The sequence below is a fragment of the Dermacentor silvarum genome, chromosome 8 (assembly GCF_013339745.2).
Source record: "Dermacentor silvarum isolate Dsil-2018 chromosome 8, BIME_Dsil_1.4, whole genome shotgun sequence".
NCBI lineage: Eukaryota > Metazoa > Arthropoda > Arachnida > Ixodida > Ixodidae > Dermacentor > Dermacentor silvarum.
In genome coordinates this window covers 113120102-113143311 of record NC_051161.1, presented here as the reverse complement: position 1 = coordinate 113143311, position 23210 = coordinate 113120102, and the positions used below count along the sequence as shown (strand labels likewise).

Below are 23210 nucleotides of genomic sequence, written 5' to 3'. Positions count from 1 at the left end.
CAGCGTCGACAAGTCGGCGTCGACGTTTTTCATGTTCCACTATCGTAACAAGGTCAATGACGGTGTCAATCAAAGAACGACCCCGCCGAAAGCCAGTCATCATGTTCCAGATAAAGATCATTGCTCTCCAGAAACCATTCGAGCCTCGCCAGGACCATTCGTTCCATAACTTTTCCAACACAGCTGGCTAATGCAACTGGCCGGTATGAGGTAAGCCCATAAGGAGTCTTTCCAGGCTTCAAGAGAGCAACCAGGCGGCTGATCTTCCACTGCTCCGGAACAATACCGGAGACACACATGTCATTGTAATAATTCAGCAGCGCAGTGCGACCAGCCCTGCCAAGGTGAGAGAGAGATGAGTACGAAATCCCGTCAGGGCCAGCGGCAGATGAATGGCGACACGACGCGACTAAGAGAAAAAATGTGAAGCACTGCATGTCGACAATGCTGCGCTCCTTGTCTCGCCAAACACCACAGTAAATTTCGTATTTGTGGAGACATCCATAACATTGTATAAAAATATTAGAGAGTTTTAGCTTGTCCGCATGCTGTCACCCTTAACGAAACACCAGGAGCCCCTCCATGGCGCTTTCCAGCAAAGCTGCTGAAGGCAGATTGATGAAGGGGCTTCACGAGTTACCAGACGCATGGACAACAGTAACAATGCCAGCAGGGACATCCGACACCCCATAACACTTTGTCAAACAACATGCTATAAACATGTCTGTGTTACTTGGATGTTCTCATCAAAGAAAAAGAAAATAATAAGAATAACTGAGCGTTCACAATTATGCGACTGCATGCCTACACTTTACATCAGCAAAGTTCATATGATTGGTAGCTGCAATAATAGCTTTGTGTCCTCTTTGGTTAATCTTTATAACACAAGATGACGCCACTAAACGCGGCTGCTCCACGTCTACGGAGTTTTATTGAGAAAACCGTGAAGCGAAAGCTGCCTCTCAGTCCCCATAAACTTCCAACTGATTTGCCACGACAACTACCGAAATGTGCGTGCCGTCTCTTACGTAAAGGGAGCCAGACCAGTGCCAGGGGAACATGAAACCAAAGCTCGCGATGAGTCGATGCAACGCGATATCCCCAATCCGCGTAGACGAAGAAATTCCAACCACATACCGAAGACCGCTTTGGAGGAATGTTTCTCCGGTTGGCACGGAAATGCTGCTGCGACTGCCATCCTCTGAGCGATCACGATCAATCTGTTTTGGGACCTGTAGAGAATTTTACGTCATGAAGCAACCCAGCAAGGATAGTTCAGACCAAATACACTGAAAATAAAGTAACGACGTTCAGCTGTTATTGTAAATGAAAGCACTGCACATACCGTGTGTTGACGCCAGAACGGTGGTTTTGGCGTAAAACAACGGAAGAAAAAAACTGCAGTGACTTACATTAAAAATAATGCTCCAGGAGGAGCGATGACGAGGCATCGCCTGCGAAAAATTTAGCGCGCCTTACCAAGCCGGGCAGTGAGTAGATAAGTTCGGTCTCGTTTGGGTACAACAAAACCCGCACAGCACTACGACAGTGTCTACGGCTGTCGACACTCACTTCCAAAAATCAAGCACCCGCGCCCATGGTCGCACGAGACACCGCCCGTACCGCGTTTCCCTCCTTTTCAAAACTTATCCGTAAGAGCGCGCTTCCGAGGACCGAACGAAAAGCAACATAGATGGCGACACCTTTGAAACCGACCGTCACGTCTCCGGAGCAGCTCTGCGAGCTACGCTCCGTTTGTGGCGTTTCTTTTCTTCATTGCAGTCAGAGGCCGTCATAAGCTGAAGGAAGCTCCCTTCGAGCTTTGAACAAAAAAGACGAAGTCGCCCGCTCTGCCGGGTATTTGCATAACCACCTGATCGCTAGACATCCCCCGGCGTGTCTTGTTTGTGTTGTATTTCGGCATCAGTGGGTTATCATGACTGTTCCGCCGTGGTGAGAGATCGTGGTGGAAGTGGGACGTGCAAAACGAGAGTCGCCCGTGTGGATGTTTTGCGCGTGCGGACCCGGCAACAGCTTTGGCTGCGGGCGTTGATTCGGACCCCGCAAGCTGCGATACGTCGCCGCAACACCTCTGGGAGTCTGACCGAAGCAAGCCCGCCGTAAGTGGTTTTTTTCTCTCGCGGAAGTGGATTTGTCAGTGGATGCTTGGGAAGCGCCGCGCTGCTCCGCCACGACCGACCGCGGTTCCGGAGGGGGCCCATCTTGGAGCCGCGGCTGTAGCTGTGCGTGAGTTGTCGTCCAACGGTCGGCGCAAGTGTTTGGGGATGCTTGAGCCCTGCTCTATGCGTACCGTGTGTCTACGGCACGCAAAACAATGCGGCTGTTGTTAGGCTTAATTGCTCGACTCCGCTTGCACTCACCCCAAGCACACGCTGCGGACGTCGCGAACGACATCGAAAAAACCCCCTACCATCTGCACCGTAAAGTCCGATCCCGCTGCGTGTCCGCGTTCACGGTATGTTACACGCTTTCTTGTTCTCGGCGCGCAGCGTTGCGTGCGGTGCCTGGTGAAATTCGATGACTGCTCGCAAGCTATATTTGTGCACTTCGGACGTCGGCTCAGTTCAACCACTCGTTGGTTACACCACTAGGGTGCCGGCTAAGCTGTCTTGTGTTCGGCAGTTTGGGGAAGCTCCCGCTTTTGCGGCAGGAAGCACGCCGTACCAGACAAGGTCGCAAATGGCTCGCGTAAAGAAAAAAATTGTTGCCGTAGTCGCACGCTTTCTCTGCGCACGCATGCCTGCGTTCCCCAAGTCGTAACTTCATAATCGCATAATAAGGCAGTACATTTTCTATGTATGTACGTTTCTGAAACGCTGTTCTTAGCCACTGTCCCTTCGCCAAATGCTCGCGGAGAGCGAAATAAACTGAATTGCAGTTGCATTTCTTGCTTTGCGCTTACAAACCGTAATCGCCTGCTCGCGTGCAGTGCGATCATTTGCTACGTTTTTTTTTTTTTTTTTTTTTTTTTCGGGGAAGGGGGGGGGGGGGTAGATTGCAAGGATTTTATATTCGCTGAAGTCTTGAGCATACAAAATTGAGACAGCAGCCAGCCTCTCAAAGATGGTGAGATGCACAACTCCACGCCACTGACCTGTGACTGTTGCCAAGGGAAATGGTTTGGAGTGTCCTGTTAAATGAGCGTAGCTTAGGACAATGACATTGCGACTCATAATGTCAGAAGACACTCATTGCAACATTATCGATGTAAGGGCAAATGTGGCCGAGTATGGAGACCAGAATAAATCTCTTGGTTCATTGTTATGAGAGGGAATATTGTTCAAACAAGCCTGCTCAAATTTCCAGTCCCGTGGGTGGCATTTCATCTACCATAGGTACCAGCTCTGTTTTCAGCAGTCAATGCCCCATTCCACTTGCTCATATGTTGATGCGTTCTGCAATGTTGTCTTTGTCATCTGCAATATGGTGTCCCTCAATTCACGTCCCATGAGTAAATAAAACAAGGACCCCTGTTCCTTGGCCTCAAGATTGTTTGCTACTTGGTAGTCGCTTCACCTGAAATTACCACTGATCCATCTTTCTACTGCCTAGCACATACCTCAAATCTGGCAGTCAATTGAGCATTTCCAGTGCCATCATTTGTTTCGGTCATGGCAGGACCATTAAAGTGGTAAAATGTTTTGATCTGATCATATTTCCCCAGTAGTCTGTGAAAGCTGGATTTGGGGCACCAGTTTGAGACTTATGTAATCTCTTATATAGGTGGACTCAGCTGTCAACTGCCTGCTCCGTGGACCATGTTTTGTGTGGCACTTGTTATTCAGACGGCAAAGAAAGTAGGAGTGGGCTGTGCAGCTGTTGCTGTAGATCCATTAGCAGAGCACAACATAGGAAAGGCTGTTGGTTCGGATTGAGATGATGTGCTGTCCCTTCCATTTTCTTTGATTTTCCCTTTGTCGCAAATTTGGACTTCAGTAATGTGCACCTCACAATAAAGTACATCTCAATTTCCCCATGCTTGGCCTCGGTGGCTGCTCATTGCGTGATAGCTTATTTGTATGGCTACTAGTTGTCCTGTCCTTTCATTTATTTATTTATTTAAAAATACCTTACAGGCCCCTAGAGGCATTGTGTAAGGGGGGAGACTACAATCAAGGGTAACTTAAACAATAGGTAAAATACACATGAGAATACATATACAAAAATATCGGGTAAGAAATGCGTTAATATGCAGTATTAAAGTGTTTCAGTATGAAACATTCTTTGTATTGATTGGATTGCAGCTGTGCACTGGGAAGGAAGTCAATATTGTAGGTTTGCTTTTTTAGTGGTGTATTGATGGGAAAATCTTGTTTCGGTTTCTTTGGGTTGCTCCCACATTTGTTGAGGTTTTATACTGCAGTTAGTCTATGCACAGACAAATCAGTAGTTATATAACCTTTTAATGCAACTTGCTCAAAGACATGCCATTTTCAGGCTGCTCCATGAAAACTTCGTTGAAGTGAGAATGTGCCTGCCGTGGACTTTGTTGTGGTGGCAATTTTGATGCTTTAAGTTCTATGGAACATTAACTGGGAATGAAAAAAACTGTTAGGCCAGAAATTTAGCTGGACCAGTGTTCGTTATGCAGGAATTCGACTAATGCTATTTTAGCTATTGTTTTGCTATTGCTACTTTAGTTATTGCTATTTAGCTGTTCTGTGGGTTAAACACCAGAAAGGAATGTTTCACAGAGGAGATTATCACATTGCACAGTATGGGCATGTTGTTATCAAACATCAAACTAGGACACGGTCTTCCAACCTTCAAGGTCATAAATTTCCTTTTTGGCTCTTTTATCTCTTAGACATTGCTGAAAAATTAAAGATGTGCAAACACCGTTCACAGAGAACCTGGTGCACATTTTTACGAGTTCTGACTGAAATTCATGCAGCATAGGACTACAGTGTGTCACATGTCCAGACATATTAAATCCTGACATGCAAAGCTCTTCCACTATGATTAACACTATAAATTGAAATGTGAATAGAAATAAAAAAACTAATTAGGAATGCTTGTGGACGCATAATTACATGGAGTTGTGACATTGACAAGGATGTTTTAAAGTAAAAGTGCTAGAGTGGCGGTTCCTGCAGCTTCATACTGGCATAGCTAAGGCTCTTACTTAAGCTGTGAAAGAGAGCCATGCTAGCTCACGTCCCCTCACAGCTCAAGTGTTTTTGCTCGGTTAATGTAAATGCTGGGCTAATAGGAAGGTGAAAGCTCATTGTTTCTAACTTAATTATTACCTTTGACTGAGTACTGATGCCATGAGCTTTGCCAACACCTTGCTGCCGTGATATTCAGTTTCATCCTAAAACCAGTGACACAATGGTACACGTTGAGCAGAATCTGTACGGCAAAATTGGCTATCTTGAACCCACTTCAAGGGGCCCTCGAACAGTTTTCTGGTCGCGGGTTGTGTAGATTGACTATTACATCAATGCAACCAACAAAAATGGCAGCGATAGGGCTACGCAATCCCAAGTTATTCAGGTGAAAAATTTCAGGAGGCAAGAAAAAAATGCATGCCCTCAACTCAAATTTTACACTGTCTTCTGTCCCCGTTTCTCTCACCCACATATGTAACCCCTCGCTGCCAGTGGTAAGAGCCTGAAGCGCCTATGTAGCGGAAGTCCGCATTCCATAGTTGCCTGAGTGGTCTGTGTTCACTGACTCTGGTGTGCTGATGATGCTGTTACCTTGGTAAAAAATTACCTTTACGCATTTTCACACATTTCATGTTTGCCACTACTATTCGAGCAACCTTGGATTGTGTAACATATTTCACCACAAACAACAAAAAGGGTGTGGCAACGATGTACCGAAGTGAGAAACCTGCACCATGTGAACAATGTTCAAAATGAGGCAGCGAGGTGACAAGGCTGCCACGAGCGTACACTAGCAAGAAAGCTTTTGTGCCCAGAGGCCAGAGGTATGTTGCCATACCACATGCGAAAGAACGGGCAGTGCCACTACCATGTTTTGTGGCGGTAGTATCTTCTATTTTTTTTTTAACGGCTGTATTTGCTTGCGTTAATATAACAAGTGCAGCAAGCAAAAATGAAGTAAAATCTTATTTCATCATATTTTTGCTGCAGTGCAGTGGTCTTCTGCAACTTTGTTTTTAAAAAAACCAACCACGGGGGAGCGAGTGGTGATGTCGATGATGCTTCTGGTGAATCCCACTGGGCAGTGATGCAGTTGACAGCGATGCGATTTGTTTGCATGATAGAATATTAAATTGTGTGAAATGGTACTTTGACCTGGTGCAAAGGGCATCTCTGACCGTCGGTCTACGCAACGTGCAAAAGAAAAACGTTGGCTGGAAGAGCGTTCGAGTTGAGAGGACAGCATCTTCACTTTTGGAATATCTCGACTCCAGCAATTTTTTTTTTTTTAACTTTCTTGGACGTCGACGTCCATTCGCTCAGTAGCCACTTTCTAAGCACAAGGTACTCCCCAATGTTTTAAAAGCAGGCGATCCTTGTAATGGGGAAATGATGCATTTCAGTAGCATTCAAGTTCGCATTTGAATTTATCATTGCTCTGTAGAATCTTCCGCCACGGACTAAATTCTCCGAGACTGTTGGGTCGACTGAATATATAGAAATAGCTACAGTAGACCACCACACTGATCTTTTCTATGTAAAAACGTCTTCTTTCTAGGAATAGCTTGTGCATTAGCAGTGCGCTTCCTGCTTGGTTTCATGTACAGCTACCGTACTGCAGTCGTGAGATGCATGTCTGGCAGGTATGAAATACCACCTGGCAAGAGGCAAAATGCATGGGCCATGGCATAAAGCATTAATGCCTGTAGTTATATACTGTAAAGCAAATTTAAGATTGATGTGCCATACGCAGGAACTCCACTGAAATACCACACTTAGTTATCGCTTAAAGTTTATGGACATCATGACATTGGAATTATTTTAATTGTGGCTCCACTTGAATGTGTATTCATAGCTATATAAGCACTACTATCGCTGCTCCGCTATCGCTATCATCAATGCTTTTCTATTTATATTTTTTGTCCTTAAACAGGCATTTGCACAGTGTTTGGAATTAACCCCTTAGCTAGTTGCCAATTTAACTTCTGAAAAACGTACCAAAATCTCCAATTTTTTTTTTTTTAAGTAGTCATAATTTTTTCCATGCAATTCTGATTCCAAAAATATATGTTACATCATTGATTTCTGTTTAGAATTAGTACACCAAGCAGCAAAGTACGCTACTGCATAATGGTTGGTCTCCATGACGATTAGGTCAATGATGCCCCAGTCAAAAAATACATGAAACCAGCCGAGAAAGTCATTCTCGTCAGTGGTCTGCCGCAAGATTCTGGGCACTGAAGAGAAGGGAAACTGTGGAGGCGCAGGTGGCGGGTTATTGGTGTTCAAGCGCTGCCACACATGTGCACTGCTCAGCGCGTCATCGTCGTCATCGCCGTTGCTCTCGTCGTTAGCTGAAGGGTAAAGACAACGTCCGAGTCGCTGTCGGACACAAATTCCATGTGCTTCCAAGAAGCATCTCTTTTTCTTGGAGCATGGCTGCCACCGGCATTCTTGCGAAGCGCCATTATGAAATGACTGTTGCCAGGCTTAAAACACGTGCTTAAGGCACAAAAGTTTTTCATAGACAACTACCGCCATCTAGGGTTGAAAATTGCAAGCAAAGCAATTGACGACCATGATAAGTCTTTTGGTGGCGGAAGGAGCGAAAAATCAGGCCAGGCGAGTGTGGCTCGTCATTGGCAATATTGGTACAAACTCGTATGACAAGTAGAGCTCGGGGTTGGCGGCTGAAGGGTTAATGATGACAGCATGAACCAGTGGAACATAAGGAAAGGGAACACATAGCATTTGTGTGGGCCTTCCCCTTATCTTTGGTTAATGCGCTCTGTATCACTCATGAATTCGAAACAACTCACCAAGCTGTTTTGTTTGCTGGATCCTTGATGGAATTCACTTCTTGTATCCCTCAGGCGAGATGAGCAGGACGAGGTTTTTTTTTTTTTTTTTATTTCAACCTTCGATATTCACGAACATTGGCTGTAATTCTTCAAGGATTCCTATTGAGATGCAGCTGTCTCATATGAGGTCTGTCTGTTGTACAACTGTCGATGTGAAGTCTTGCAATATGACAAAACCGTCAAATAAAGCAGCGGTTGTACGAAAAAGTAATGTAAATGGCCATAGCCACGACACCACTTGTCATAAGCAGCAGGAAGCCATGGTTGATGGTCAGAACACTCGGTAGTCAAAGCGATGTTAGATAAGGCAGGTCTGAGAATGTGCGCTTGTACACGGGAAGAGAACATAAAAGGACCTCACAACCTTATCGTCTTTTGCATTGCCTGCATGGGGATTAAGAGCCCCAGCTTTATTTCTTTTGTTATCTTTCTTATTATTAATTTTTGGAATTGCGATAGTGCTAACAGCTCGCAATAAATTGATCGTGCACTGTTTTAGTATCAGTGCAGTGAACTATTGTTCAGCCATCTTTTGATAATGTAAGATCCCTTCCCTTGTTCTGCGGACTTGGGCTAATAGCCATATTAAGCCCGCAGTAAAGCCAAGGAATGCTTTGAGTAATCTCTTACAATATTGTAGCTTAAAGGGCAACTCTGGCGATTTTCTTACCGTGTCAAGGTAATGGCGTTTTTAGGTTCTCGTGACCCCTCTGTCTCACGTCTGATAGTCGAATTGTTCTGCTACTTCGAAAATAATTTTAAATATAAGCAAGAACAGCAGTAAATATGAAACCAAAGCCTTACTGAGTAGCCCAGCGAACATCGTCGGGTTGACGTCGCGAGTGGCAAACCAGAGGGGAAAGGGTGCAAGGCATGCATGCCAGTCCTGCTAGCGCGGAGAACGAAAGCGGTGAAGAGCAGGCGCTCAGCTGATTCATGACCGCATCCGACCATGGGCGCAATGTCGGCTGCACCAGCTCTTCGGAGCTGTCAAACAGTCACGAATTCAGCCACCATAAATCGCCATTCGCATGCGACCTGCCACCATGAGAGCAAGCACGCTGCGCAACACATCGCACTGCAACATGATCAAGGGTATCCTTAACCACTAATTTGATGAGTGCTGCTTGCTATTTTAGGTGTTATACCCACTTCTCAGGGAAGCGTTTCGCATACTTCCTATAAGATGTTGTGGAGTGCTGCTTCCCGCACCTGTATTTTGATTTATAGAGTGCACAATTTCCCCAAAAGAGCGCCAATGAGTTTCCAAAGCGCTGACTGATGCATTGTTTACATCGGCATGATGCAGCGAGCGCTCGTTGTTTTCTTGAAATAGAATGCAATCCGCGCATCACTGACATTCAAAAATGTTAGAGCATAACAAAGTGCGCAGATTTTATGCATGTAAGCACTGTTGCATCACTCGTGAGTTGCGCAAGGTATCAGTGACTTGACACCTTCAGAAACGGCGAGCAGGAGACTGTAGTACGCATTGTTATTCTGCTTACTTATCATTCCTGCAGTAATAGAAGTGCTGCTACATGCTGCTCCAAACTGTCATTTTTGTTAGTAATTATTTCAAACTTGTTCCGAAACAGCACTGGGAAATTCTCATACTGATTACGAACTGCTGCTATGGCAACTGTGTTATGTGACTGATCACTTCTACATTGTGATGCTCAGCTTTATCAGGTTTGATTTATTTCTGCCACAAGAACTGGCATTTTAAATATATCATACAGGTCATTTAGCTGTATTTTTGATCTTGACATGCAGACTATTTTGGTGAATGTGAAAATGATAGAGGTTACCTCGGATCTCGTACCGATTACCAACTGCTGCTTTGGTAACAGTTATGTGATTGTGGTTACCTTTATAATGTGGTGCTCAGCTTTACTGGTTTGATCTCATTTGTGCCAGAAGTACTGGTATTTTAACTGTATAGCGAATTTTACTGCGTGTTCAGTAATCATCCATCCTCTTAATTGTTTTTCTTACAATTTGCATTGATTAATGTATGTGCAATAAATATGTTCCATAATCAATATTAATATTTATGAGATGTTTTGCTAATGTTTATTTAAACTCCAGGAGTCGTATGGCACATTGCTATCTGCTCCAAAAACACCAATAGCTGCTCCAAACTAGCATTTCTCCTGCTCCGAAAACACTTATGGCTGCTCCAGAGTGGCATTTTTTTCTGCTCCAAAATCTGCTCCGAAATGTCGCTTCCATCACTGTTCCTGGTACTCTTTTCATGCACACAATTCATGGGTTCCACGAAGTAGACATAGTTTAAGAATTTCCACATATCGTCGTTCATTTAGAGAACACAGTGTTTTTCTGTAAACGTTGATGCCAGTACCGACGCCGTTGGCAGCTGAACGAGGTGGCTCTTTAAGCTGCGCTGTAGCGCAGCTAGGGGCTCCCATTTGTTGCCCATTTGGGATAAGGGGCAAACAGTGCACCTCGGAAGCTAAATAAAGAGTCAGCATAGCAATACATAAGAATACACCCATGTTCGTAGTCAGATTTAATTTAGAAAAGTGATGACAAGCGCGACTGGCAGCCTTCAAAATGGCAAAGTACAGATATTGATAGCACACCATGTTGTTGCATCGCGCTGTTTGTATTCGCACTGTGTGAAATAAAGAATAGTTTATTTCAAATCCGTGTGGTCAAAACTGAACCACAAAAGTGGTTTTCTTCATCCTAATGGCTTAATTAGCTTCAGGTCAGTCGCTCAGGTCTGCCGGTAGTAAATGCACAAACTAGGCGACTGATAAACCGAACCTCGGCTGAACGCGATCGACATCACGTCAAACTGTGTGTGCAGCTGGCAAGGGCAGGAGCTCGTGCAGCCAACAATGCAACACCACTTGCCACCAACAACGAGCGGTCGCTGCATCATGCCGATGTAAACAAATGCATCCAGTCAGTGCTTTGGAAACTCATTGGCGCTCTTCTGTTGAACAGTGACGGAAGCAACATTTTACTTTCCCACAGAACGTAACTTATGGCGACAGAAACAACTCTCGTCAAATGCTAGCGCGCCAGCTCCTCAGTGCTGTTGTCTGCCATTCATTCCCAGCATGCTCTGCGCACGTCACCTTTTATGTCGTAACACAATGTGGCCAGCAGAAGCACTCGCCTTCGTAGAGGCCAGGATTTGCACAGCAGGTCTCTAGTGTTCTCATAGTCGCCTTATTCATAAGTGCTCTCATCCAGGAATGCTTGCTGACCATTTGAAGGTGAAACAATCTGAAACAATCTTCCGATTCATTGAATTTACACGAATTTCATCCATAAAATGGGGGAACGCGCAGAAAATGCTGCCCTTCTGTCAGCGCTTCATTCCACAAATCACGCAAAAATTCCGTCTAGCATGAAGGAAAAGAAAAGTACTGCCCTTGTCTGGAGACATTGCAAAGTGCACTTATTACTGAAAAAAGTTAAAAGCTGGCGCTACCAACTCAAACAACCAGTGAACGCATGCACACTCCCGTGTGTGGCACCCCTGCATCTGACCGGAACGGATATATTCGCATGTCGAGCCCCCTCTTTACACGTGACCTTGACCGCAAGGGGTTAAAGAACCGCATGAGGGTCAGATTAGTCTGGAGTCTCCTGTTGCAGCATGCTTCATAATCATATTGTGGTGTTTTGCACATAAAGCTCCTGAATTTAATTTAAATTTTAGTAGAAATTGAGGATGGACTTGACCTGTAGGATTAGACAGAGTTTTGTTTTTCACTATCACTAAAATGGAACAGTATTATTGCACTTTGTCTTAAATGACCCGCATTGCAAGCAAGGTCTTTTATAAAATGATTGACGTCTATATACAGATTGTGCAAGCTGCAAACATTAGCGGAGGATTCTCTGTGGTTATGTATTCTTCTTTTTCAGCATTCTTTAAAAAACAAAAAGAAAGTGCTTCTAAAGGAGACTGTGCGGATTAGTCGGCAACCGGCCAAACACAAGATTATTGTGTTGTAACAGTGAAAACAACTACACAATTCTGTATGTCATTAGAGAACAGTTAAGATTCTGGAAAAATAGAAAACGTGTCTGACAACAGAAGATGTGCTCATAACTCTTTAGGATACTGCCCATAAAGATTTAAGACTGTCTTTAAGTTCAAAGTGTGTATAAAGAGCCTCAATTAAAGTAATTCTTGAAAGCAGAAAATAAATATTCGGCACAATATGATTCAGCGATGGCTGGCAATAGTTTCTTAAGTTAGATAGCAGAGTAAGAAGCCGTTTAGTGATCATTTGTCTTTCACTTTCAATATGTACGGAAATATGTTTTTTCAGGTGCTGCTTTGTTTTTTGGAAGCATACAGTATGTCACTGAAACGATTTCACCACAAAGGCACAAAGAAATATCCAAGAATTGATATTCAGTTTCAGCTGGGTATACTAAGGATACCAAGATTGCAGAGGTTAAACAGAATGGAAAATTGGCAATGGTTTTTATTGCAGTCAGACACAAGCATATTTCCTTTTTAAAGGCGTGTGAAGTTGATTTCTGAGGTCTTTATCGCACACTGTCGTGAGTGTTGGTAGATACTTGTACTTTATTTAGGTACCTGATTGGTACCTGATCAAGGTATTGCATCCATTTTGTGTCCAATAGAATCGCTAGTTACACTCCTCATTGCACAATTCAGAGAATGAAAGTAAGGCCGTACAGGGCCAGAGTAGAACTTTTCAATTGGAACATGTTTAATTATTACGACAAATGATTTTCCCTATGCTTTCTTTGGCTTAATTATCTGTTGGCTTCATTTGGGTATCACCAGCAAAAGTTGGTTCCCTCGGTTTACTCCCCTTTCTCGTGCAGAATAGGGCTCTGAATGATTTGTTTAGCTTCAATTGTGCACTAGCATATCACACAAACTCAACTCTGTTTACAAAGCTAAAACACGAGAAAAAGCTGGCTGGAAATTCAAATGTGCCAGGTGTGCGAGGTATTTGACGACACAACTTCGCATAGCCATAGACATCAATTTTCTCATTCCATCTGTCTAGCTGCTTAACGTAATCTTCACCAACCCCTGTATCACGTGTCTAGCGCACTTATTCCAAGGTATCGGCTTCCAGTCTGACACGTAGAGATAAATTCATGCTCTGTACTAGTCGCCTTACATGCCGGCCACGGAAACTTGAAGATTGCCCTCTTCTTAAATATAGCTAAATCCTTTCTTTTTGGGGTGAGACAACAAGTTATGGCCAATTATCTGAGACTGGAGAAATAAGGGCTTGCCACTGGTCAGGCGCCACCCAAGTCGTTGAGTTTCTTCGGTAGGTGGAGGCCATGATGAGTGAGTATAATTGGCCTGAATGGCTACTTATAGCCATTGCCAAGCAGCTTCAAATGGCAGAGTTAGCAGCCAAATACCGCACATCCAGTATTATATAGTAAGGCAGTGTATTCTGAAGAGCTATGATTTCAACAAGGGGGTTCCATTCTGTTATCCCAACTGTTTGACCCGAATTTGGTTATATCTTTTGTAAGAATGCAGCCGAAACAAAGCAGGTGTACAGTGGTAAATTCTCAATTCGATGATATTGCAAAATACATAACTTGCAGAGAGATGTCGTTAAAGGGACTGACAACCGATTTTTATGGACCCAGTTTTTTATGGCGCAACGAAAAGCTCACCCTCGGTAGTGTTTACACCTGCAGCAGTTACTTCCAAAAGCGCGTGGATAGTTTGTAAGCAGAATTTTTTGATCTGACCAGCCTCTAAAAAAGTAAGAGTCCCCTCGCAACGTTGAGAAGTGACAGCGATGCCGATAACCCGCCTCGCAAATTGTGAAAGCCGCCAATCGTCCTGCTTTCACTGGAGGGGGTGCAACTTTGGTTAACCACCTATATTGTCACCTTTCCAACCACTTTTAAAGGTAACTAGACTGGTTCAATAAGTTTGTGTTGTTGTACGTACCTTTCTTATAATTGTACTGCGTTTTTTCCCAAGTACACGCCTACGTCATGGCTGGCTGGCCCCCGGTGTCGTTATTCTGTCGATAGACAAGCCAATCCAACTCATAAAAAATGAAGGCGAAGGTAGTGCCACTTTTCTGCCCACTACAAATGAAGGCTTATATGCACATTGTAAGTTAGAACTGCATTTCAATATTAGTAAAAAAACCAGGAACTGCATACACTAGTAGAAGGTCACGTGGTAGACCTCATAATTATGTTCATGTTCTGAACCTTACCAAAGATCATTTTCTTCGACTTTTAGTGAAGAATTGAGAATATAAATCCACGGGTTTAATCGGAAAAACAGGGCTTGTTCTAGCCAATGACGATCTTTCCATCAGTGGAGTTATCTTAATTCATGTTCTGAGCGATTGTCTGTCTGTTTAAGCTAGTTTAATTTAACTTGTCTTGCTATTCTTTTGAAGCGAGATTGCAGCATTTTTCCTGACTCACGCACATGCTCTGTATACTTTTATTTTTTGATATACGAATAATTCCTTCTACTTATATTCGGCCAAATAAGAACTGTGTCCTGTGTGCGACAATTGAGTTGGTGGGAAATGTCTTGGGTTTAAGATAACAGAGTGCACATACAGTGAAAGTGCTCAGGTTTCTAATTATGGCTTTGGTCTTGCTTCCTATGAGAGATTTGAGATGCATATACAGTCGAGCCCGGATATATCGAGTCTGAAGAGTGTGACAAAAAAGTTCGATATATATAGGTAATTTGATATATAAAATAAATATTTTATACGAAAGTTTTCAAGGGGATTTTACTGCTGTTCGTTATACACAATAATTTATTATATGTTGGTTCGACTGTACCCTCCACTACTACATCTCATGGCCCCAGTGTTGCCATGGGGTCCTAAATTTATTCAATCAATCAATTAAATACTAGCCCTTTTCTGTTTGTATAATGGCAAAGTAGCTCTGCTGTAGTAATTTTTGGTTTAGGAGAGACTGTTTTGTGGTTGCGATGTTTCAATTTCAGGCGTTTCACTGCTGATTCTGGGAGCTTTGTCATGTTCTTGACTTCAGGTGTGGGTTACCTTCATGCTAGCGTGTTAAAATCAGCGAAATGAGTCTGCACTTTGGAGAGTGGAGTCTGTGTAAAATTAACCATTTCCCCCTTACACCTCCTCCCGTTAATGCACAAATTCATTACATAGTATCGAAAGCCATGCATCCAAGGTGTGCGTGCTTCCAGGCTTCTGTCATCACAATTATCTTTTTTACTTGTTATTAGGTTAGGGTCAGCTACCCATTCTACTGAAAGCTGAGGTGCCACTGCAGGAGGCTGATTGAAAAACTTTGTGATAGACAGCGTCCATAGTCCTATATGTGAGGCATATACGAGCTTGTCACAGTTAGTGGCTACAGAAGGTAGTGGAGTTGTCTGATAATGTTTTGCACAAAAGCTGGTAGAGTGTAGCAGGCCGCTCGATGATGCTGTCAGTAGAGAGTTGTGTGGCTGGAAGGAATGACAGAAAACTTTTTGTAACCTAAAGCCAGCAGGAAAGGGGCTGAGTGTGGTTAGAACTTTCATACGCTGTCAGTATAATTGCCTCTGTTGGGAAAGGACTGCCCTTCCTGCATAACCTGCCATATGTGCAACATATTGTAATGGATGTGACATTTAGCATTGTCAGGTTGAGGTTGGTGTGGCATTGTGTGTTACGCCAGAAACCTCTGTAAAGTTGCCCTTCTGCATTTGTTTTTCTCAGTTTTTTTTTTTTTTTTTACATGGCACAATCTGTAATACTGTGCGCTTTTTTTTTCTCTCTCTCTCTCTCTTCCACCACTAGGTGTCCTAGTAACTGGGGAGTTTTAGAAATAGATGGGCTCTCATTTGGGGTTGGTGTTTTATGTGGGGAGTCTGACTGTGGGACAACTGATGAGCTTGATGCAGGGCCAGTGACCAAGAGCACTTGACAACACTGCTAGGTATCTAGGGGGACATTACTGCTGGTACGAGAATGCTGCATGGTAGTGGGAACTATCACTAGGGAAGCAACATAATTGAAAGGAGCTTGCCATCAGCAGAAATTAACTAAATTGTCAGAAAAGGCTAGTCAAACAACTTTGATATATGAATTGTTTGCAAGATTTGTGTAAAATTGTTCCACAGACAGTGTGTAAACATGGTGCAATCCAAGTTCTATGTTTCGTGACCCGAATCAAGTCATTGCCACAAGCCGAGATTAAAATGAGAACACAGATTCAATTGTTTTAATTTAGGCTCGTTTGATGGCTAACAATGTACATTCATGCTTGCGATCAAAGAGCCTTCTTGCGCTTTTGTTGCAAGCATGAATAATTCAATATACATTATACAAAAGCCCATTGTGTTGAATTGGCATACTGGAATGGTATAGTAAAGGGTCGGGGCATATTTTTCGATCCATTGTCCAGGTATTCTCTTCAGAGAATGCAGGTACTGCACTCCTGTTGTTGGCACTTCTCTGTTTTTCTTTTTAAATCAATTTTTGCAACACCCACAGCATCTTTACAGGCATTACAGTGGGAAGGTAGTAAGTAGCTTTGAGTACACCTGCTCACACTACAAAGAAATAAACAATACCAAGTAAATACAACATAACTAAAGTAGAAAATATGAAATATAATCAAAACAGTAAACAGATAGGGATCCACATTTTCCAGGAAAATAATAAAAGCTGGGATTTGTTACTTGTTTTTATAAAAAAAAGTTTGTGTAAAATGCCTGAGAATTCTCAGAGTGCGAGCATGTTGTTAGGTAAGGATTATTTGGGAGGATATTGTATTTGTTTTTTATCTGTTGTGTAGACCGTTGGTTTAGGTAATAAGCTCGATAACTCTTTCAAGGTCGGAAGTCTTTTTACCGAAGGTTCATCTCAATGTTTATCATCAGTAACATGAGCTGATTATTTGCTTCATGTTATAAAAGAGGTGTGTTGCCTATTGGCATGAACTGCACACAGTTCCTATGGCACTTAGGGTAAAAAAGAAAATAGAATTCTTGGCCCAAGTTGTTCAGCTTTCCATTGAAATATTGTCTCCTACTGGCTCAGTATAGCACATATCTGAAGGAACAAATTTTGAAGATGGTACGGGTTTCTAGGGATGCGCCATCAAACTCGTGGTAAATGTGCACTGTTCCACTTACTTTTTTAACAAAACAGTCTCTTATACATTGAAGCACAAAAGTAACGAACACCCATGAAAAGCACGGGGAATGCGGGAGATGGAAATTCAAGACGATGAGCAAACACGAGAACAAGGTGAGAGCAGGCGCCAACATTTCGACAAATGGACTTGTCTTTTTCAAGGCGACATATGCTCTCCTCGGCACAGTATACATAGGTACGGTTCTAAAGGGGAGAGAGGGTAAGACGGGTGGGCGAGGTAACCAGCGAGGGTGTGGTATCGGCGAGGGGGTAGACTTGAAAATAAAGATATAGTGCTACTGATCGTCGGTGTGGGAATTGAGGCAGTGTCGTGTGTTAGCCGGTTGATGTGTCAATTTAGGTTCCTCTTTTTGTGTTGTATTTCGTCGCACAATTTGGCAATGAATATCTAGAAAAGTGGAAGAGTGGGGTTGAAGATTAATATGCAAAAGAAAAATATAATGTTCAATAGCCTGGCAAGGGAACAAGAATTCAGGATCGCCAGTCAGCCTCTAGAGTCTGTAAAGGAGTACGTTTATCTAGGTTAATTACTCACAGGGAACCTTGATCATGAGAAGGAAATTTACAGAAGAATAAAATTGGGTTGGGAGCGCATTCGGCAGGCATTGCCAAATTCTGACTGGGAGCTTACCACTGTCGTTGAAAAGAAAAGTGTACAATCATTTGCATTCTACCGGTGCTAACATATGGGGCAGAAACTTGGAGGTTAACAAAGAATTTCTAGAACGAGTTAAGGACCGCACAAAGAGCGATGGAACGAAAAGTGTTAGGACTAACGTTAAGAGATAGGAAGAGAGCGGTGTGGACTATGAGGCGGAAAACGGAGGAAGAGGGTATGGCGAAAGTTGGAGAAGAAAAGCGTAGTGCCCTGCAAAACGGGCTCTGCAGTGCCTCTTCCGCTTCACAACCACACTCTCTCTCTCTGCAGCGACAATGGCTACAAGATGAGCCGGCGCCAGAGTAGCACGCGTTGTCTGGGAGGTCCGTCTGCAGCAGCTGTTGCGCACCCACGTGCTCCCCCTCTCCATCTTCCAATTAGCGTTTAGGTGGGCGTTTTGACAGATGGGAGGAGGCATAAACTAAAGCCCCTCCATACTACTACCGCTGTGATGAAGCTTTAGCCTAACGATACGTGAGCGCCCTGATGAGCCTGCACAGTCCAGCCACCTGGTGGCGTAGAGGTTAACCGGCCAAACACAGAGCTAATAGCTGTAACCAAGTGTAAAATATTTTTAACATTTAAAAAGACGTGTTCATGATCACATTTCTTACACCAGCAGCAAAGTAGAATACACTTGGTTACTGCTATATTAGCTCTGTGTTTGTCTGGTTGATCTGTATCACCAGGTGGCTGGGTGCAGGCTGCTCTTGTTTGCGCCTCCGCCCTTCTGGCGAAACGCTCAGTCTGCCTGCATTTACATGAACACAGGACACCCTAAAGCTTTCTATTGTGGAAGTAATTCTCCGGCGCGAAGTCACGGCCTCAAAAGTGTAAATCCTGGCGCCCATTGGATACTAACAGCCCGATGCGCGGCAGGCACTCCGCTTGCGTGTTGCTTTGCAGAGGAACGTGGTCCCAACTAGACATGTCGCTGATCACTAGATTCGCAGCCCACAACATAGCAAGGGCAATCCATGGTGCTCGCAAAAAGAAAGCTCAAGACCAACACTGACCATGCAACTTGCATCAGCATGGATCATGTTGTCAAACAAGCAGACGACACTTGCTGTGTGCTTGAAATGCTTGAATGTAGTGATAAATTGTCATTCTGTTTTCTCTTTCTGTTACTTATCTTTACAGGAACAAATTAACGTACATTCCAACTATTATGAACAACATTCGTTCACCATAAAGTTGGAAAAATTATCGATGACGCTATCTGGGTAGCAAATCGGGATAGTTTGCACAACTTTTTTTCAATTGGGCTAACTACGTCAATGGGGAGAGGGTGGCTTAAAACTCGGAGGAGCGGCGCCGCTGCGATTGTTAGCGATGTACATTTTTAAAACCCTGTAGTTAATTGCATGCTTCACGCAGAGTGCTTAAATGCGTCACGTAATGATCAGAAGGACCTACCCTAACAACTTAGTAGGTTTATACAATGTCGTCAAAATCATTTCGGGTCCCGTTAAAGGGCAACTTCTGCAATATTTCGATCTCCACTGACCTTAATAAAATTTTGAATATACGTTCTCTTTGCACTCTGATTATCTGGGCCAAACTAATGGCTGCAAGTCATTTAGTTTCCCTGAAAATGAATTTTAAAGATTGGTTGCGTGTTCCCGACTCATGCCCACGAAGGTATGGCTTTTTACGGGCCACCCTGTGTTTGTGAGGTCGGAGGCTACACCACCGTTTCGCCCAGAAACGACGAAACTGGCTCCTTTTTCTATGATACGATGGCCGACCATCATTGTTTTGACAGACATGATAACCGGTGCTTCTCTTGTTTTGCCGCTGCACAATGTGTTGAGCTTGGGAACATTAGCTGCTTCATGCGGGGGTGGCTCGTGAAAAGCAAATGGTGATCCTTCACCGCTCATTGTCGTTGAAATCATCGCTGAAATCGCTGCAGTCTAGTTCGAAAGAGCTGTAAAAGCTACCCGTGTCATCAGGAAACACCACCAGCATCACTTTTTTTGGCGTTAGCGCCGCGTCACGTGTACTGGCGTGTTTAGCATATGTTTTGTGTGTTTACATTGCGGTAGGGTCGGATCTGACGTCATCGACTCATCGTGTCGTCACTAGAAGCAGCTACCCATTTCGATTTCGGTACCTTGTTTATTAGTTATTTAAGGTTAGTGATGAGTTTTTAAGCAAATTGAACCACCCTACTGGTGACAGGACTGTCAATGCCATTTGAAAATGACAATATCCTAACATGGTTAAAAAAACGCTGGAGTTGCCCTTAAAGGTTTCCACCATTCCAGCTGGTAAGGCCGCATTGCCCCTATGAAAACCAATGGAACTGAATAGCCTCCCTAGCTTAAGCCATGTTATAATAACTGTTTGTTCACCCAAAAAATGCAACAAGTTTGTTTGGATTTGGTTCCATAGCTTTTTCTGCAATGCAAAACAGAAGAAACGGCTTAACATTATTAAACAATGTAGCCGGTGGCTGCGCCCGGCCCGTCTATCGCATGCCATTACATTTCCGGAGCAGTTGCATGAAGGCGCCATTAGTCCAATCTCCTCTGTGCCCAGTGCCCATGGCATCACAAAGTATTTGAGCTTTCTTGCCCCTCGACAATTCCAAGAACCTGTGTATGCAAAGGTACAGTGATTTGCCTTTGTGAAAGCAGTCGCATTAGTCTTGGCCAAATCGTAATTGAAGGCCCAGTGCAGCTTATTTTTGCGGGTAGGTGGATCACTTTATTAAAGCAAAAGCCTTATATGGTATGTCTCATCGTTCAGTCGACCTTTAAGATCCTTGAGCGAAAATATGTCGACATGAAAGGTACAAAACCTATCATCATCAATGGCTCATATCCCCGTAAGCAAGCAAGATGGATGATAAAGCGAATTAAGATCGATGTTAAAGCGAATTAAGATCGATGATAAAGTGAATTAAGTGGATGACTCGGCGAACTAAGAGGGATGACTAAGCGAAGTAGACTAAACGAATTAAGGGGGATGTGTATGTCGTGTTCGTTTTTAATGCATTGGCACTTGTTCTTTTGCCTTCAAGTCGTCTTAGCGATAACATAAAAGACCCTGTGAATTTCCTGCTTGGCAGACACATTACACCAGCCGTCCTGCACTGTTGCTTTTGTTCTCTATCAATATTGTTGTTTGTTCGTAACAATATTGTTGGTCAGCTGCTTGGGACTGCTGTTGAGCATTCGACTTTTCTCGTGCAGCTCCATAAGCATAGGAAACACTTAAAAAAGTTTGGGTAGGTCGACATGATCGAGGTCACTCTCAAAATGTCACCGATTTTTCATTGTGCGTCAAGCCAGACTAAGCCTTTACTTTCCGGTATTATACTATCCTGGGGACTACACCAGGATTCAGTATGTCAGGATGACGGAATTCTGTGAAAGGCTTTCGAGGGCTTATCTGAATGATGAAATGAGTGACCAATGCATGTTGTGGATTCTTTCGTCAACACTAGACTTACATCTCTTTTTCTTTCGTTCTTTGCAGGTAAATTAGCAGCATGGTGCTCCGGAACAAGTTTGAGTCCCTAGAGAGGCAATCAGTGTTGGGCTTCCTGCATCGTCATCGCGTGCGAAATCTTTAGGTGAGCAGTTCTTTCCAAGCAGTCATCATACAAAGACCAGGACAATGGCAACTCTGTATAGAGAAACAACTTTTTGGTCAACATCACTTGAAAAAACTGTTCATGTCGCCATACTATTACAACATTTCTATACAGTTCAAATCGCATGAGTTTCTGTTTCACTTGAGTGAATAACTTCTCGAGATTCCTTGAAGCTTATTCAGGTCTTTTTGTTCAAGCCTTTTTGTTCTCCCAGCTTCTGACAGGTACCCAGCATCCCTAGGGCTGAAATAAAAATGATTGACGCTGATGAGTTTGGCAAAGCTAGGCTGAAACACCAGTCATACATGGGAATGTAGTTCATTTTTAAATTAATGCTGTTGCTTGCTTGCTTCAACATTTTTGTGTGGTGCCACACACAAAGCAACAGGAATTATTTGTTGGGATCAGCAGCAGGTTTACTTTGTTGGGAACAGGTGCTTACAAATGCGGTGTCTTACAGAAACTCTCTCTTCAGACGTATCAATGACAGATTTTGAAGGCCCTCCTTTTTTTTGGCACACATTGGGAAGCTTAACCACTGTGGTTAACCCTTTCCGTGCCAATTTCATTTCTTTTTTCAGAGAACCAAAATATCCCAAATCTTCTATGACATTATACGCAGCTTTCGTTATTGCATATCAAAAGTTTATTTGGTATTGCCTGTATTTTGCCTTGTCACTTTTTTCACGTTTTTGAGCATAGATAGGCATGGAAGAACATCAAGTGATATATATGAAGTTTTACATTTCTTGGTACAAATTTCAAGTGTGCTTTTGTTGCCCTCTATGCGATGGATCATTCCTGCCGCTGTGATGAAAGGAAATCAGAGAGGTGCTGACGGTAATGTGTTTTGTTTACCCACATCCATGCAAAGGAGACCGTCAGAGACGCAAGCTCTTCCTCGTAATCGCCGTTATTAAGTTGAAGTTCCGAACACAACTCACTAGAGCTTTCCTGGTCTATTTGTTTGCTTCAGTTGAAGAAATGTCCACAAACATCACAATTTCAGCATTGAAAAAGGTGGCTGTCATTGCTGCAGCTGCCTAGCTCCATGTCGCCATTTTTAAAACCCAAGGAAGTCAAACTTCTGCTGCATTTTCGCCAACCATGCCCGCAAAAAGTCATTTTTTTTTAAAAAAGCTGGTGCCATCAAGTAGTGGAGCATTCATACCAAAATACATACTAAAACAACTGCCATTCGTCTGTGACATACAATAGTCGAAAGGAAATCTGTGGACAATTAAGACTCTTCACCTGCATATGCAGTAGACTTCCATTAATTCGACTTCGGTTAATTCGATTTTGACCAAATATCCCCAGTTGGCATCCGTACATTTCTATGAGACCAAACTTGCGTTCAATCCTGAAATGAGCCTTCGCAGAATAATTCAAACTCGGCTGGTCGTTACGCATGCGCCCGACCTCAATGGCGACCACAGTCGTGACTCCTGTAGCGACAGAATTCATCTCGGAGGCATTAGGGTACTGTAATGTGTGAAGCACATGCCATCTACTGTCAAAAACCCATTTTAAAGCTTTAAAGCAAAAATGGTAGCACGCAATGAAATATTACAATATTTACCCGATTCTAATTCACGCCTTTGCCAGGAAAATTCTTCTGAAAATTGCTTGGGTGATGCAATGTGATATGAAACCAAAGCCGTATTTGTGGCATTTGCCTGTTGCAAATGCTACAAATTTGCCTTGTGGCATTTGGCTCGCTGTGCCTGTCGGCGTAGCCAGCCTAGCCAGGATCATTGCCATCATAAAATGGCATACATGGATGGC

General features: G+C 43.4%; 2 protein-coding genes across 10 annotated transcripts in view; one reads left to right on the top strand and one right to left on the bottom strand.

Moving 5' to 3' along the window:
• LOC119462352 (protein MMS22-like) overlaps nucleotides 1–1701 on the bottom strand; it is a 151998-nt gene extending 150297 nt beyond the window's left edge. The window contains exons 1-2 of the mRNA XM_049672947.1: nucleotides 1413–1701; nucleotides 1138–1232 (exon numbers count right to left, since the gene is read on the bottom strand). Coding sequence (XP_049528904.1) covers nucleotides 1138–1232; nucleotides 1413–1414 — 97 coding nt within the window. The 5' untranslated portion in view covers nucleotides 1415–1701. The remainder of the gene's footprint in view (nucleotides 1–1137; nucleotides 1233–1412) is intronic.
• A 75-nt stretch (nucleotides 1702–1776) lies between these two features.
• The window catches only part of LOC119461623 (sentrin-specific protease 7-like), a 109069-nt gene continuing 87635 nt past the window's right edge, over nucleotides 1777–23210 (top strand). For 4 of the 9 annotated variants that reach the window (XM_049671771.1, XM_049671772.1, XM_037722979.2 and 1 more), the window contains exons 1-2: nucleotides 1778–2120; nucleotides 21305–21401. The gene's annotated coding sequence lies outside the window, so the exon portion shown is untranslated. Of the gene's footprint in view, nucleotides 2121–2161; nucleotides 2477–21304; nucleotides 21402–23210 lie in introns of those variants that run through there. The other 5 variants (XM_049671775.1, XM_049671774.1, XM_049671773.1 and 2 more) reach the window with 4 other exon arrangements.